Source organism: Triplophysa rosa, linkage group LG12, assembly GCF_024868665.1.
Source record: "Triplophysa rosa linkage group LG12, Trosa_1v2, whole genome shotgun sequence".
Lineage (NCBI taxonomy): Eukaryota > Metazoa > Chordata > Actinopteri > Cypriniformes > Nemacheilidae > Triplophysa > Triplophysa rosa.
In genome coordinates, this window is record NC_079901.1 from 13,307,569 (window position 1) to 13,325,618 (window position 18,050).

Below are 18,050 nucleotides of genomic sequence, written 5' to 3' on the forward strand. Positions count from 1 at the left end.
AAAGTGCAGTCACTTAACAAGAACTATTAATTGATGTGTTACAATACACAACTGATCAATCCTTTCACATGTAGATGACTGTTACGCCCATCTTGTCTTACCTCCTCAAAGAGCTCCAAACTGTACGTATTATCATCATCCGCAAAGTAGACGATTCCCGCCTGGCTGCTGTTGGAGCTGAATGTCTCCCGGAGCCATCTCAGAGCCAGGTTCCTCTGCATGGTTCCTCGAGGAATCCTGGGATCTCTCGTGTCCCCCCGCAGCTTATAGTTCCTCGGGGTCTCCACGTTGAGGTGCGTGTAGTTAAGTCCCGTCTCCCTCAGCAACCGCGTAACTAAAGGGGTTCTCCTTTGAGAGTCCTCCACTAGGATCCAGTGTAGGTTGGGCACATGGAGGAAAGTGTTTGCCAGTCGCGTTAGCTCAGCCTTCTGCACCGGGCGGCTGTATGTCGGGGTAATGACGTGGATGGTGGGCAATACATCTGACCAGGGTGGGGGTCGTGTGTACACATATTCCGTACGGACCACCTCAACTATGTCCTTGTCTTGTGAGCAGTATTCCTTCGAGTCTGTGGCCGGACCGGCCTCGTGTCTGGCCTCCGTCCCATCATCTAGGGGACACAGAAAGAGAATTAAGGCATTAGCACACCCAAGGTTGCTCTCTTTATGATTGACGCATGCCACAAACCTTAGAGGAGTACCTGCTAGCCGCTGTCGGTGGATGGTTAGTCGCTCTGGTATGATTAAGATCTCTTTTACTAGATGGTGACAGACTGGAGGGGGTGAGAGCAGGAACCGTGAGATCATAATATTGTTACTCCAAAGGGGTGGCAGTGATTTAAACCCACAATGCACAAGTTGACTTGTCTATGATCTAGTTTTTTATGCTTAATGAACAATTTACTAACCCCCATTTACAACCCATATGAATTTCCTTTTTCCATAGAATACAAAAGTAAAAATATGTGTAAAGGATAAAACATATTGACGTGAATGATGTTTGGATCCAAAACAATTTGGTGTTGATGTGATATTTTTGGAGCCCATTTCAGTAGGAAAGAATACCAGTGAAAAAAGACTTAATTCCCAGCTAACAAAGAACTTTCTGAGAAATTTGGCGACGCTCCCTAAAAGTTGTCTAAAGGTTATCAAAATGTTTTTTGCAGTAACATTAAAAGAACATTTTATCAAAATTACATGTCATTGCTTAACGTTATAAATATGTTAGATTGTTAGTGGAACATTTAGAAATACTCCAAAATAACGTAAAACATAATGAGAATGTAAAAAAACATTCTTGAAACATATTTTTGGTAGCTGGGTTCAGTCTGTTCCTTACACAAAGATAATGTAATGTTTTAGAAAACTTGAATATCACTGCTGTCCTTCTTAAACCTCGCATCTCCATATTTTGGAGTGACTTTTGTGATTATTATTAGTCACCCTCTTTCTGTTGGTCACTGGGGTTTGCAAATATCTAACAAATAAAAAGTATTAACTCAACTCAACTCAACTTTATTTATATAGCGCTTTTTACAATTTTCATTGTTACAAAGCAGCTGTACATGAGACATATTGACTATAAGCAAAACAATTAAAGTTGTACCTGTAAAAACAAGAAAAAGGTGAAAACACAGAAGACAGACACACCCACATACAAAACACTCCACACACACAATATTCACACGTACTAACACACATAGACATAGACACACACACATGGACGCGCAGACACATGGACGCGCACGCACACACACACGTACACAGACAAGTACGCACGCACGCACAGTGAGAGCGCACATTTAAGATAAAGGAGAGAGAAGCACAGGTCAAATATAACAGATTATAAATTCCTATATGCAATATTAAGAAAACTTCTAAATTTAAACTTTTAAATTCTAAAGCAGCCCCCTCGGCCAGGCAAATAGTGCAAAAAAACAGCATGCAAAGGGTGGCGAGGAACCCAAAACTCCAATGGAGAAAAAAAACCTCAGGAGAACCTGTGCCCAACCAGGGGATTCCAGTTCCCCTCTGGCAAAAGCTGCTGCCTCTGCACAAGCTTGACAGTGCTTGCACAACTAGGCTAAATAAAAAAAGCACTTAGAAAGTGCTTGTCATCTTTATCAACATAATACTTAATCATTTAGAAAGTACAGTGCTTTTGCCATTCCCTGAGAAACAGCAAATTTGGAGATCTGAGGTTTTGGAAGCTCAGTGACGATGTGAAGTTTTTTAGGCTGGACTGTCCCCAATTTCTAGCAATTATTTGAAAAGAGCAGCCAGTTCATTTTTCATCGTATTCTACCAAAGAGAAGGTCAATTATGTGGGTTTAAAACAACATGAGGCCGAGTAATTGACAGAATGTTTGAAAAGACTAATTAAATGAGCATGGTGGAAGGTTTTTGCTGGGAATGATCACACAGTGCTACCAAATATCTTCTACCAAAAATGATGGAGTGGGCAGCTTCAGCATGATCACGCTGAAATCTTATTAAGGGAAGAAATTATGGTGGCACCTCACACATCAGATCTTTATCACGTTCAATTAGTGCCATGCTTTCTCTCTAGTCATTTTAGCACCGTGTAGATTAGCGCACTCCGTTAACAGTCCAGATGTTCCCTGCCTCCAAGGCATCACACAGACCCAAGATGATCGTTTCATAATGAAGTTTTATGAACACATTTCTCCAATAGCCAATGATATTAAAGGGGTCATATGACAGGGCTAAAACGAATATTATGGTTTGTTTTAGATGTAATGCAATGCATACATGATTTAAGGTTCAAAAACGCTGTGTTTTCCACATACCGAGCATGTTTGTATCTCCTCTTTGCTCCGCCTCTCTGAAACGCGCAGATTTTTTACAAAGCTCATCGCTCTGAAAAGCTTAACCAGTGCGAGGTGATTGGTCGAATACGGCAAGCGTGTGACGGAAATGTAACGCCTCTTACCATATTTGGAACATCAGGTTCCAAAGCAATTGTACTGACAGGTACGCCCACCTTACTTGTGTATACATTTGGGCGGTCTTAGTCAAATCACACCACGAACTGACATAGATTTGTGGGGGTGTGGTTACACGAGGCGTTTCAGGCAGGTCTGGGTGAACATTCGCTTTTAGATAGGATGCATCTTTTGTTCCGACACTTTAATTTTTGCAATTTTACGTGTCTAACACATGCATGGGCAACTTATAACACACCAAAGACACACAAAAACATGTTTTTGCGCCATATGACCCCTTTAATATGGTCAAATGTATAGATCTTCAAATGTTCCTGTAGGTGGAGCTAGAGGTCGTTAGTGACCAGTGGATGGTTGTGAAGCCTATAGATTGCCAGCTTTGCCCCATAAGCCCCTAAAGAACAGTTTGTGTTCAGCTTGTCATCTATATGAATCATCCACTTACATAAGGGTTTCAATGAGGGTGCTAAAATAAACCGCAGACGTGATAACTGGTAATTTTGACTCAGAGCCACCAAAAACGCACCAAAGAGGGTGGTTTTATTGCAAAATTCTTTCACAATTTATCTGCTGAATAAATGAGAAGCTCTCAAAGTGGCTGGATAATTTCATTTGAGTCATTTGGATTCTTGCACTCAGAAACTGTCTGAAGTGGTAGAAAGTGGAATTTAGTTTGATCTTATGTATAGTGACTTTTTAAATTAGGTCACATGAAATGAATGAGCCGAGAGACGAATATGAAGCTCATGGTTTTTTAGGTTGGTTAGCGAGAAAACAAATTTGTATTCAAGTGGCAGGAACATTAATCTTGTTAAGCACCACCTCTTTAACACTGTTTAAAAGATCATTTTTACAAGAACAAAATGCAAATGTCCTAGAGATGAGACCAGATTCATACAACCATCAAATGAATAAATCCAATAGATCAGAAAGTCATTTTGGGTTTGCGCAGACAGTTGTCACAGTTTTATAGCTCAAGTAATCTTCAACAGAAGTTCATATCAGTGTATATAAAACAGATGTCAGTACCCTTTCGGATGGCAAGCAGGGGGGCAATCGCACTTTGGTGCCACACAGTGATGAGAAGGGTCCACGGTAACACAATCAACACGATGGCAAGAATATCTCTTCTCTTCGGCATCTCCAGGGCTGGTTCTATGCGTGGTCATTACCTGAGAGCGCGAAATGAAAAGAGAGCGTGTAAATGAGATGATATGTTTACCTCCTGTCACTTCATAAAATCGAATTAAAAAGATTTTATTACACTTCAGCTCCATTTATGCTAAGTAAAATAATCCACAAAAACGTCCATTTAAGATCCCAGGTGACACAACCTAATCTGTACGTTTTATCTAACCAAGCCACGTGCTATTTCTAATGCGTTTAGATATGAACGTCTTCAAAATATAATCACATCAAAGCATTACGAAAGCATCTTTAAGTATTCAAAGGAAATTATCTGAGTGGTGCTATCTACAAATAAAGCACTACAGTATGTTAACAAATGTCTCATGCGTTTTTATTTCTTTCCTAATCCTTTTTGCTTTATTTTCCAGGAAAACAGCAAAACATTCCTACAACAACATACATTTACTTGAGAAGCAAGTTAGTTCATAAAGAACATATGAAGAGTTTGGTTCCAAAAAGAGTTATCTCATTTTGGAACCAAACTCTTCATATCTTGAATTAAGTTTATTTATTGAATTAACCCCACTGGCAAACTGTTCTTTCCCATTTTTGATGTTTAAACAGGAAAGTCAATTAGCCAATGTGGTAAGAACACACAAATGAAATCACTGTTAAGGGTAAAAAAGTATGTGCGTGTTTACAATACGATCTGGATCTCCTCAGAAACAGCGGATGGGCACAAGCGTAAGGTCCACCTGGGACGGCCGCATCCTGGAGGTCATCCACCACGCTGCCGGCTCCCAGAGCACCTCATGCTCTGATGTAGCCAACGTACCTAAAACATACAAAAAGAACTTTTACAAACTCAGTCAAACACTTTTGACATTGTGATGGATTAGAAAACATTTTTACATGCCTATTTCTAGCAAACATCATTGACTCTGCAGATTCTCTCATTTAATTTCAGTTTTTGTGAAATATGAGGCCAAGCACACGGTACAGATTATGAGACAGTTGCTATGTTGTCCTTCCTCCATCTCCTATCCAACTGTTACAGTGACAAATGCTTCTTGGCCCCAAATCACAATATTAATATCTGGTAAAGCAATCCAGAGCTGATAAATGAATCTTTTTGTATTTGGAGCAGTATTTATTTGCTCTCCCTCTCGCTTAATCTCAGTGGTAATATTTGCAATACAAGAACAGATGAATTAGCTGTCAGCTGCCCTCTGTGCCAAACCTCTTCCTGAGAGAATAATAATTCCGTTATGAAACTATTATAGCTGAAACCCATCCAGACACGCACAGGATAGCTGGGTATGATGATGCGCTGACTTAAACCAGGCCTGTCTGTGTGTGTGTAGGCTGTAGCACAAATGCTGGTTGACTGCAGTAGCGACAGTGTATTTTTAGCATCTCTGGGGGCAGATAAATTGAAGAGAAATGAGAAAGCGAGAGAGAGTTGATTTTTTGCCCCATGTTTTTTTTACCTTATATAAAATAGAAATGCAGGGTTAGGAGTTCAAAAAATAACAGTGTGTCAACATCAAAAACATTTTAAGTGAGGATGTTTTGGTTGGTTTTCTTTTTCGAAATTAAATGCATCTGCCGTTAGTGCATTTTTTATGTATGTGATAACATAAAATCATATCAAGAGTAGTAGAATATGAAAGGGATTGTCATGAAATACGAGGAAGAACCCAATTGCAGGCAGCAGTAGTGAAGGGGTTTATTTAAACACGAAAACAAAACAAAAACCCACGATGGGGTATAGACAATAACACAGGGAAAACGCGATAGCCGAACAGGACGTAGACTCACTAAACTAAACAACACTTGACATTAACTAAACTAAACACTTACTAGACTTGATTTGACGGAATAATCTACAAAGAACACGAGCATGAAGCACAACGGTAAGTACAGGTAAGCAGACAAGTACAATATACACAGTGAATACAATGACCGACCACAGGACAATGAAACACAAGGGCATTTTATAGGGAGAATACAAATGAGGGATGATAACACGGGAGGGTGACGGGCAGGTGACAGGGATCAAACACTAAGGGGAAGCTAACGAGAGGGCGGGGCTTAGAGACAGACACCGGAGAGAGAGTATGGAACGCCAAAAGGGTCAAAATCTCTCTCTCCACATTAAACAAGGGATCCTGCCACAAGATCAAGAAAGATATGACAAGATGAGGCAGAATCATGACAGAACCCCCGCCTTAAGGAGCGACATCCTGACCCTCCTCAAGGTGACTTACAGGACAAGACAGACTGAGACAAACAGATGGCAAACAAAATCAAGGGCAAACAAGAAAACATGATCATAGGGTTGGGGTGACATAACAAAAAATAACAAACAAGGGAGGGGGGAGGGGGAACCACAAAGTCCATGGGGGGAAGTCCAAAAGGGGTGGGGCTGGGTGGGGAAGTCACAGTCCGGGGGGACGCTCGAAAGCGTGGAGTCCCGGGGGACTTGGTAAGGGCAGACTTGGCTGCCGGCCGGACACGGCTAGACGCCAGCTGGAAGGCCGGCTGCACCGGACTGGACACTGGCTGTACCGGACTGGACACTGGCTGTATCGGGCTTGACATCGGACTGGACACCGGTTGCACCGGACTGGACACCGGCTGCACCGGACTTGACATCGGACTGGACACCGGCTGCACCGGACTGGACGCCGGCTGCACCGGACTGGACACCGGCTGCACCGGACTGGACACCGGCTGCACCGGACTGGACACTCCTCTGCGACACCTCTCCCCCTTTTTCCAGACCACCGGGCCCGTGGCCGACTTGGTCGGAACCGTGCAGGACGGAGGGAGTTCCGTGTCGGAGGAGTCCGCAGACGTCGTCCCCGAATCTCTCCTCCCCCGCTTGCCACGGGCGCCGCCAGGAGGATCGGGGACCATGGAGCTCAAGCCAGAGGGTACTGAGTCCCCCTGGGTGACGGCAGCTAGGATGAGGTCTTCCGGTACGACCAATCGCAGGGCGGGAGTTCTGACTGGGACCTTGCTCCCGGGATCGTCCCGGTTGCCACGTACCTGACCATATCCGCAAACCCTAGGGGTCCCAGCAACCTCTTCTCCGACGGCGTGAGGCGCCGAGTGAGGCAGCAGTCGAAAATCACAATTAACTCTGCCTCACTAAACTCGGTCTCCTCCACCACCGCCGAGAATGCTCGATAGGTTCCCGTAATTCCCCTGACGGATTCCAAACAGCAAGTGGGCTTGGCGAGATCGCAGGAACGGCGCTGCCTCGTCCATTTTAGCTGCCTGCTGGGTTTTGGGATTTATTTAAACACGAAAACAAAACAAAAACCCACGATGGGGTATAGACAATAACATGATAACGCGATAGCCAAACAGGACGTAGACTCACTAAACAGTAAACTAAACAACACTTGACATAACTAAACTAAACACTTACTAGACTTGACTTGACGGAATAATCTACAAAGAACACGAGCATGAAGCACAACAAGTTTAGCAATCATTATACAAAAGTATACCATAAATCTCAGAATACCCTAATCGACCAATCAGAATGAAGTATTCCTGAGAGTTATCTAATAATAAAAAACAACAATAATAAACATCATGTTTCAAATATTTCATCATTGATTTGTTGTATTATGTTGTACTTAGCCATGGCCCGTGACTGTCAGGAAATTTCAGTTTAATCAGTTTATGCTCACTTATTCCATAACAAATTGTACTAACAGCTAGGGCTGTCACGATAAACCGACGATAAATATCACATGATTGGCCCAATCCCAATTCTACCCCTTACCCTACACTTTCCCCTACCCCTCCGTTTGGCGCGTTCACGTGAAGGGGTAGTGGTGTCTCAATTCTCTTTTGGTTGGAGGGCTAGGGGTAAGGGTAAGGGCCAGATAGCCCTTCAAACAAAGATTTTTCGGGACCTCACTTCAAACGAAGGGCTAAGAGAAATTTCCAACATGGCCGCTCACTCGAGCAAGCAGACCCATAAATGTAAGTAATTTTTGCCATTAATAAGGATTTTTATGACAATTTTTCCTTTTATGTATGTTACATTCAATCTTGTGTTAGTATTTACGGTGATGTTCTTTTAACGTTTGCAAAAAAATCGCTAAAGTTTGCTAGCGGACAGCACTGATTGCACGATACTAGAAAATATATTTTTATGTCATATACCCGGTGCATCGGCACATGTCCTCTGACGTGACGAGCTAGCAACGACGTATATGATGACGTATAACAGTGTAGTAGTGGTGTCCCATTTCTTAGCGGAAAATGTGTAGCCCTTCCCCTTGCCACTTTGTTTCAAGAGGCAAGGGGAAGGGGCGAGGGGTAGGCGAAGGGGTAGAAAATAGAATTGGGATTGGGCCTTATTAGGCACAGCTTTTGAGTGAAGTACAGGAAAATGCTGCTGCATCCGAAAACCAGAGGGCGCTCTCCTGCGGAAACTCCAAATACGCACTGCAGAAGAAGACCATAACACGTTCTAGAATCTAGGAAATGCCTATGGACATCTTTTTATCACTGTTACTCTAGCCTCATCAGGTATTTTTATGATAATAAAGTATATTTATAATGATCATGTTTGACGGGTGTTGCTTTTTCAAATGCACATTATAAGCGACTCAAACTCGCACTGCTTTTTAGATCGAGCAGCATTTCCTACTGATCCCAGAGACGTGCTTCACGGACAAGCTACGCATTAAAAAAATATCGACACATTGCATATCGCAGCCAGCTCGATTACAATAGGATTTTGTGGTATCGCAATAAATTCTCGTGCAGCCCTACTAACCGCACATCAGCCAGTTCACCTACCTGCAGACCACCTTCTGTCTTGATAGACTTATCAAGCGTGGGAATTCAATATGAAACTGTCTGTAAATGCAAGATGCTGAGTCTACATCTCTCAGACGGCTGTGCAGTGCAGAACCCTAAAGCGATATAACAGGCTGGTTTTACTGAAATAATGCTGCTCCCAGGATATCGCACCGACAGACGTGTATGCTGAATGTGTAACTCAAGGTTAAAACACAGTACTGACCCTCAGAGAAAAAAACTGAAAACAGCCAGACAAGACAAGCTGTTTGATCTGGAACACACTGAAGGAACATGCACTGATAAACATCAGTTTAGTAAAAAGAACTTTTACATTAGTACACAAAAGGTACAAAAGCTGTCACTAGGGTGGTTTTAAAATGTACACCTAAAGAGTGCATATTACCTCAAAGGTAGACATGGGTATCAAATGTACCTAAACGTTACATATTAATACATTTTTAAGGGGTACCGTCCCAGTGACAGCTTTTGTACCTATTTTCGGAGAGTGTAGGGAATAAACTTAAACCTCAAAAAATATCTTTGAAAGCAAAGCCTTAAAGCTACAGTTTGTAAAACCCGCCGCTAGAGGGCGCACGATCAAAACAACAACAATGGCGTAGCTTGATGATGCTGTGAAGGAGCGTGGAATGATGGGATCTGTTGTCTTCAACTCCACCGCTGATGGCCATCAATCAGATGGGAACGAGAAATCATGTTAGCGGATGAGGTAAAGTTTTATAAATGTTGCGTATAATTGTGGTCCATAAATAAGTGACTGCTCGAAACAAGCTAGTGGCTTGCTAAGACGCTAGACACTACTTCCGCATTTGTCCATGACACTGTTGTCATGCGGTTTCTACGTCAGTAAAGGTGGTAACAAAGGGTAATGGATTATGACGCCATTGACAGGCGACTGCACAGCCCCGTGTTACTGTTTAGAATGGCTATTTTCTCACGACAAGTAGTTGGAAACATTTGAGATATTGTAAGTACTCAGATGAACAAAATATATGACACTGGCCTAGTGGTTTTTGGATATTTTACTGCAAAATTGTAACAAACTGTACCTTTAAACCTGTCCATGTAAATCCCGAAAATGCTCAAGTGTGAAAATGATGATGTCATCTGCATGTACACTCACCTAAAGGATTATTAGGAACACCTGTTCAATTTCTCATTAATGCAATTATCTAATCAACCAATCACATGGCAGTTGCTTCAATGCATTTAGGGGTGTGGTCCTGGTCAAGACAATCTCCTGAACTCCAAACTGAATGTCAGAATGGGAAAGAAAGGTGATTTAAGCAATTTTGAGCGTGGCATGGTTGTTGGTGCCAGACGGGCCGGTCTGAGTATTTCACAATCTGCTCAGTTACTGGGATTTTCACGCACAACCATTTCTAGGGTTTACAAAGAATGGTGTGAAAAGGGAAAAACATCCAGTATGCGGCAGTCCTGTGGGCGAAAATGCCTTGTTGATGCTAGAGGTCAGAGGAGAATGGGCCGACTGATTCAAGCTGATAGAAGAGCAACTTTGACTGAAATAACCACTCGTTACAACCGAGGTATGCAGCAAAGCATTTGTGAAGCCACAACACGCACAACCTTGAGGCAGATGGGCTACAACAGCAGAAGACCCCACCGGGTACCACTCATCTCCACTACAAATAGGAAAAAGAGGCTACAATTTGCACGAGCTCACCAAAATTGGACAGTTGAAGACTGGAAAAATGTTGCCTGGTCTGATGAGTCTCGATTTCTGTTGAGACATTCAAATGGTAGAGTCAGAATTTGGCGTAAACAGAATGAGAACATGGATCCATCATGCCTTGTTACCACTGTGCAGGCTGGTGGTGGTGGTGTAATGGTGTGGGGGATGTTTTCTTGGCACACTTTAGGCCCCTTAGTGCCAATTGGGCATCGTTTAAATGCCACGGCCTACCTGAGCATTGTTTCTGACCATGTCCATCCCTTTATGACCACCATGTACCCATCCTCTAATGGCTACTTCCAGCAGGATAATGCACCATGTCACAAAGCTCGAATCATTTCAAATTGGTTTCTTGAACATGACAATGAGTTCACTGTACTAGAATGGCCCCCACAGTCACCAGATCTCAACCCGATAGAACATCTTTGGGATGTGGTGGAACGGGAGCTTCGTGCCCTGGATGTGCATCCCACAAATCTCCATCAACTGCAAGATGCTATCCTATCAATATGGGCCAACATTTCTAAAGAATGCTTTCAGCACCTTGTTGAATCAATGCCACGTAGAATTAAGGCAGTTCTGAAGGCGAAAGGGGGTCAAACACCGTATTAGTATGGTGTTCCTAATAATCCTTTAGGTGAGTGTATATTACGTGATGTCGCCTACTACTGGCATGCTCAATACTTCTAGTCATTTTCGTGGATTTGTATAAATCTAAACGCAGAGGATTTTGACTACATTGCCGTGCGTATGTGAAACTTTAAAAAAATGCAAAGGAAAAACCTTTCTGTTTTTCATTGTGTAACATGGCCTTAGACATTGGACTAAGACTCTTTACTTCAAAGATAAAGACATTAATGTATATTCATTTGATATTAGATAATATGTTAGATAATATTAACATCTAAAGTGTGTCTATACTGCAAAACAACACTGTGATACACTAAAGTGTACTATATTCACTATAGGTGAAATTTCAAAATGACAGCCTGAATCACACACAGCATCACCAATCACTATCTGACAGGATAGACCTGATGCGTCAACCACACTCAACCAGCTGTGAAGAGAACGCCTCCAGGTGGATAACTACCATCCTGTCGTGAAGACCTGGCTGCCAAAGCGGCTCGATCCGTTTTGACAGGTGCTGCGGTCACTCACCTCGGTCAACCACCCACTAACTTCATACGTGGGGTATCTGGCGAAGTGTCTGCTACTTAGAGGATTTTGAGCTGTGATGCCTGGGGATTTGTAATCTCAGTAATGAAAGATGAAGTTGATAAAGCATCTATTTTCATATTTCTCCTTCATCTCTTCAGAATGAGCTGATTGAAATGCATTCCCAGACCTGAGAGCGCTGAACAGAGCAGAACGTATTAAAGCCCTGACCAGCTCATTTCTGTTCCTTCCCACTGTATTTATTCAATAATTTCCTGACCGCTGGACCCCGCTCTGTACGCGGCACGGAAATGAATTAGAAAACTGCAAAGAGAGGTGGCAATACAGGTTATTTATATATATATATATATATATATATATATACCAAGCCAATTTACCTGAACTTAGCATAGCATGAACAGTATAAATAATCTTGATAGTAAAGATAGTGAAGCTGCTGTTTTTTATAGTAAAAGGCTTTGTGTGTAATAGATCTAACTATCCATCCATATATCCATCTACAGTATGCATCCATCTGTCAATCTATCCATCCAAGTATCAATCCATCCATCTTTCTAACTAGAGTTACATTTTTAATTATCTCTGTGTGTTTTCTACATTGACCAATAAAGTAGCAAAGAGGAGTATCATTTTTTACTTTGGAAATATTTTACTTCCATACATTATAAAGCATGGCATATATCATACTTTTTACTCAACTACATTTGAAAAAATACATGGCAATTTTTACATTAAAAAAAGTACTTTCTTACTTTTACTCAAGTAATTTACTCAAAAATCATTTTACTTGAGTAAAAGTAAGATAGTAGATTTTTAATGTACTTAAGTATAAAGGTAAGGTAAAAAAACATGTAAAAAATGCATTTTATGAAATTATCTATACAGTATCTATCTATACAGTATATATATATATATATATATATAATGTAGTAAAGTAAAATTATGAGATACTTATGAGATTTTATAAGATACTATAAGATAAGTAAAATACCATACACCTACTGTACACCCACTACACATACTATACACTATACTGCACGAGTAAAGCTTCTATACACCTCTGCTTTAACATTAAATCAGAAGTCTCACACATAGTAAACAACTCTATCCGTGTCCTTAGTCAGCTATATGTATACAGATTTACATCTCTTCATTTGTATGCATCAGCTCTGTGCTGTGTTCCGCTCAGTGTTGTTAAATAACCTAATCAGCCAGAAGGAGATGGAAGAAATGTTATTCCCACTTTGATTTAGAGGGGAGTATTTTTTCAGTAAGGGTAAGTGAAGTAGGTCTGGGCCATTTGCACAGAGAGAACTGATTGATGGTGAGAGTCCTGTCTTCAGTATACCAGCTCAGCACTGACGAGAGATTCAAAGCCTATAGCCTCAAGATGGCCGTGTCGCATTGAGACCAGTACCAGAACCTGTCCCCATTCCACTGTTTCATTTACTTCAGTGTGCTGATTGTAATCACAAAGGGCAGCCACTAAATCAATCTTGAGCCCAGATATAGCAGAGAATGAAATCGGTGTGGTTAGATGTTTATAAAATCTCTCTGCAACTTAAATCAACCTTACATTAAAGTTTTAGCCATTAAAGATGCTTGATAAACAAGCAGGTCTCTATGAAAAAGGAGTTTTAATTATTGTTGTTTAAGAGATTTACTTTTTTGTCTCAGCTAAAGAAAGTAAACCCCATCTAAATCTGCCAGACCTTCACTCTAAAAAATGCTGGGTTATTTTCAACCCAGCACTGGGTCAAAAATGGATGAACCCAGGGCTTAATTTGTGCCGGAAAAAGCCGGATCCAGCTCCCCCGAAATCCGATCCACCTCATTTGGCAGACCCCACTCGTCAAGCGCTAATGGAAAACGTTCGTGCTGACCTGTTGCATGCATATATTTTATTAAAAAAGCACGTACAATAATTATAATGGCAATTACTATTTTATTTTGATAATGAACAGGCTGTCAAGTTTGAGATGCTGGAATATTGCGTGTGCGCGTAAATCGCCGGTGGCGCAATCGCTTACTCATAACTCATTTTGTTAATCTGTTAGTTATCAATTATTCTGCGTATTCGAGTCGTATGTTTTGCATTATACAGTATATTGAAGGGAACTTGTCGTGATGGACACACATGATGTTTACCCCAAAATGCTGAGTTAACCCATGGTTGGGTCAATTTTCTATCTTAATTTAACCCAACGGCTAAGTTCGTCACCTTTTTACCCAGTGCTGGGTTGAAGATAACCCAGCACTTTTAGACTGTATGAAAATGGATTGAAGATTTCTGTATATACTGGGCTTGGTAAAAACGGCAGATAATGGTATGAAATATAGTGATCAATTTACCATTGATTTACCACTATCCAAGTAATACAGTATGTACAGTAATATCTCATACACCTGCTTTTCATTTTGCCAAGCTATTGTTACAAACTCTGCTCCTGATGCTGTAAATAGCCATAATAGTGATATACAGACATCCTACCCTTTAAATCTCATACAAAATTCAACCCTCTAGAGTTTACATTAGCAAACACAGCGGTCTGATCTGGATGCCCCTTACAGTGATGGGGGCCGTCTGTCTGACCACGTTAATATTCAAACAACTTTGAAGTATTTCATTCATCACATGGTCAATAATAAGAGGCTGCTGACGTGAACTGTTGTCTGGACGCTGTTAATAGCCATCCGGCTCTGATCTTTAGCTCACTGATCGCAGCATCTTCAGCTTCAAACTCAAAGCTAATCAGACTGGGTGAAAGCAAAAAGAGCAGGTCCTCTAATGAGCAAGATCTTCAGGAATCTTCACTCGGGGGACTGCTCTTATAGCATAAACGTATAAATCTGATTGTTGCTAATTAAACCATAGGGAAATCACATGAGGTTGAAAAGTTTCACATTCCAAGCTTTTTAGCTCCCAGATAGAGACTAATTGGTGTAGGTTTAAATAAGAGTGAGGGGATTTGAGTGTGTTTTAGCTAAAATTAGGGCAGTTGTCTTGATAACATTTTAGGTTCATAAACATAGTAAAACTGACATACTACTGTGCTCTTACTGAAAAATATTCTTATGTGCCTTAGTAGATTTTATGAAAAGAAATTATTAAAATACTTAATATAATTATGTTCCTGTTTTTTAACAAAAAATTGTTAAAATAACGTAAACATCGTGAATCTATTAATTTTGGTTGTTAAGATTTTCAATATTTTGTTTGAGTGATTTTAATTTAACAAATTATTAAGTAAATCCAACTCAATTTTATTATGTTAAACCCATTTAAATTGGTCAAATTAAGTTTACTTATTTATTTTGTGTCGAGACTACATAAATCATTTTTGTAGATAACCTTGGCAATTGATCTGTAGTTCCCAGCATGCTTTGTATCTGAGTGCAAGAGGCTGCTGAAGTGAGCTGTTGTCTGAAGTCTGAACTGAAGTGAAATGCCAAGGTCACGGGTTCGATCCCAGGGATTGCACATAGTCAGAAACAAATGTATAGTACAATGCAATGTAAGTCGCTATGGATAAAAGCGTCTGCCAAATGCATAAACGTAAATGTAAATTAGGAGATTCATTTTCCAGATTAACTGTCATTTTAAGTGTTTTTCAGTAAAAAAGAAAGATTTGTTTGTTTTTTGTTGATTTATGTTTGAGATTTAGGAGAGTTTTGGTATTATTTCTGTAAGTTTAGGTTTTTTAAGTTGTTACCGTTGTTCAGAAGAGCGGTGCTTGTGCCTAGGCTGAGGGAGGCACACTATTAGTCATGAAGTGTGTTATTTCACTTATTAAGCAGTAACTGTGCTAATGCCAGTACAGAAACCACCAGTCTCTCCTTATTTCTATGTTGTAAAAAAAGTATATTTCAATATGAAAGTAAATGATCCATGAAGTTTGAGTTAGACACATGTTTTTGTTCAGTGTAATTTTTTTGTTTACTTTAAGGAACATTTACTTGATATTTTAACTAAACTAAATGTATTTAATAAGTAGAATTGACTCTATTCTGGTAAGTAAGTTGTACTTGAGTTATAGTTGCAAATTTTACTTAAAAAATGTTTGTGCCAACTGTTACGAGGATTTTACTAAGTAAATTCTACAAGATATTTTTTTCAGTGAAGCTATGCTGGAGCAAAGCATTGCATAGGAAATTCCTAGATACTAAACACAGGCATAGTTTACCCCAAAGTTATAATTCTGTCATTATTCATTCAATATTGTCATTTGAAACGTGTATATGACTCTTTCTTTTGAGGAACACAAAAGAAGATATTTTGAGAAATCCATACAGTGGAAGTCAATGGGATCCAATGTTGTTTGGTTACCAAAATTCTTCCAAATATCTTCTTTTGTGTTCTGCAGAAGACAGAAAGTCACACAGATTGGAAATGACATGAGGGTGAGTAAATAATGGGGTGAACGATCTAGATTGCAACTGTCTATTTCAACCAGTGCTTGCCATTTTTGTGTGCCATATGCATCAGCCAGTAAATGCGTGAATGTCAATTCAAAAGGCTCTTGGAATTACACTTTGATCATTTTGATAAATTAAGATAAATTATGCATTTTCATTAATGCATTCAGATTTATCTAAAGCCACTTAGAATGCATTCAAACATTTTATCAATGTGTGTTTTCTGGGAATCAAATCCATGAGCTGCTACCACAATGCTCTACCATTTGAGCTATACAGGAAAACGTATAGGATCACATATAAACTGTATTTACCACGTTCGAGAGGTTTAGGATCACATATGCCTATTTGTCATTATCAAGCCCCATAATCCCGAGACCTTCACACACCAATTAAAATAATTTATACCGTAACACACAGAATAGTGCCCAGTGCAATTTTCTATGCAAGCATCAATATCATTCTGTTGCTCTCTTAATTGCACGATTACTCAGTCTGATGTTGTGAGTGATTTTGTCCTTTAGCTTGCTGTCACACGCTTTGAACCGTAGGTGTGCCACTGCAAACCACAGGAGCACAGTGATTTACACTGATGCCTTCCTTAATGATCCAGGTAATTAAAGTGTACAATCATTAGCACTAACTCTCTTAAACCCACTGCCAACTGGCCTACACGAGCAACTATATAAAATAACATTATTATGTTTGAAATCAATTCCAAGGAAAAGCCGAAAAATGTGTATGCATCTTTTGTGAACGGACATGCATGAACTACATCACTATCTTCAAGAGAATCCAGAGAGCACCCGACTGCATGGAAATAAATGGAGATGAGTTTTTAAAGACTTCTTACGGCATATGGGTTCAGAATAGCCCTTTCAATGTGAAGCCTCCTGCCAAAAGCGTCGTAAAAACCCTCTTTTATACTCTTGCACATTTGCATTGCCGCATATGTACCGTGCTGTTGATCGAGAGAAGAAAGACGGTCTCAGATGGAGCCCTGCCAGCATTACATTCACCAGGGACTGCAGATCCATTTGACCCAAACTCGATGCATTCATTTCCACATCATCATATCCCATAAAAAGCGAGTACAGCATGCTTGAACTAAAAATAGTATAACTGCCACTGTATTACTCATAGTATGATTTCTGACTTTCTGCAGAAAACAACCAGAAAACATTCAGTTGTCTCATTTAAATCATTTCTGGGCCTGCGTTTTTTCCTTATTTCAATGTGAATGTGACATTTCAAATAGCGTGATGTATCGTCAGCCTGTGACAAATCAAAAATAATTCATGCTTCAGTTAATAAAGGACGTGCTCTGTCATCAGTCATGTGCTTCCACCCCATGGTTATGTCCTTGAACGAGGAAATGTACCGCACGCTTCCCTTTTGACCGAATAGGATTTTCACGTCTCAGCTAACATTTTCTGGCATTTTACAGTCAGCACTGCAGCGACTGCTTACGCCAAAGTCACATTTTAATGCACTCAGCGGCAGATTAATATGACAGAAGGCAAGAAGTGCTGACACGCGGAGATGCCGGGTATCGGCAGCTGCAGAGGTGTGGTGTCAGTGCTTCAGCGTGACTTTGCAGGGAAAGCTGACACCTGACTGGCTTCTAAAGTCACTGTAGCAACACTACCAGTGTTAGCGTTTATGAAGTGTGGCGCTAAACAAGCAGAGAGTGAAGATAAGAGACAGGATACAAAGACAGCCCGCAGTCAGAGAAAGGGGATAGAAACATCCTTATGACAAAATAAGTACAATGGTTGCATTTATGTGATTGAAAGCTGTATTTTAAAAATAAAAAAA

The 18,050-nt window shown here is 40.5% G+C and overlaps 1 protein-coding gene across 3 annotated transcripts in view; it reads right to left on the reverse strand.

Moving 5' to 3' along the window:
* The window catches only part of b3gat1a (beta-1,3-glucuronyltransferase 1 (glucuronosyltransferase P) a), a 71,833-nt gene that overhangs the window by 12,024 nt on the left and 41,759 nt on the right, over positions 1 to 18,050 (reverse strand). For 2 of the 3 annotated variants that reach the window (XM_057348149.1, XM_057348148.1), the window contains 4 exons: positions 4,795 to 4,928; positions 3,995 to 4,137; positions 701 to 772; positions 102 to 610 (listed from right to left, as the gene is read on the reverse strand). In XM_057348149.1, the coding sequence (XP_057204132.1) occupies positions 102 to 610; positions 701 to 772; positions 3,995 to 4,106 (693 nt within the window). In that variant the 5' untranslated portion in view covers positions 4,107 to 4,137; positions 4,795 to 4,928. The remainder of the gene's footprint in view (positions 1 to 101; positions 611 to 700; positions 773 to 3,994; positions 4,138 to 4,794; positions 4,929 to 18,050) is intronic. The other variant, XM_057348150.1, reaches the window with a different exon arrangement.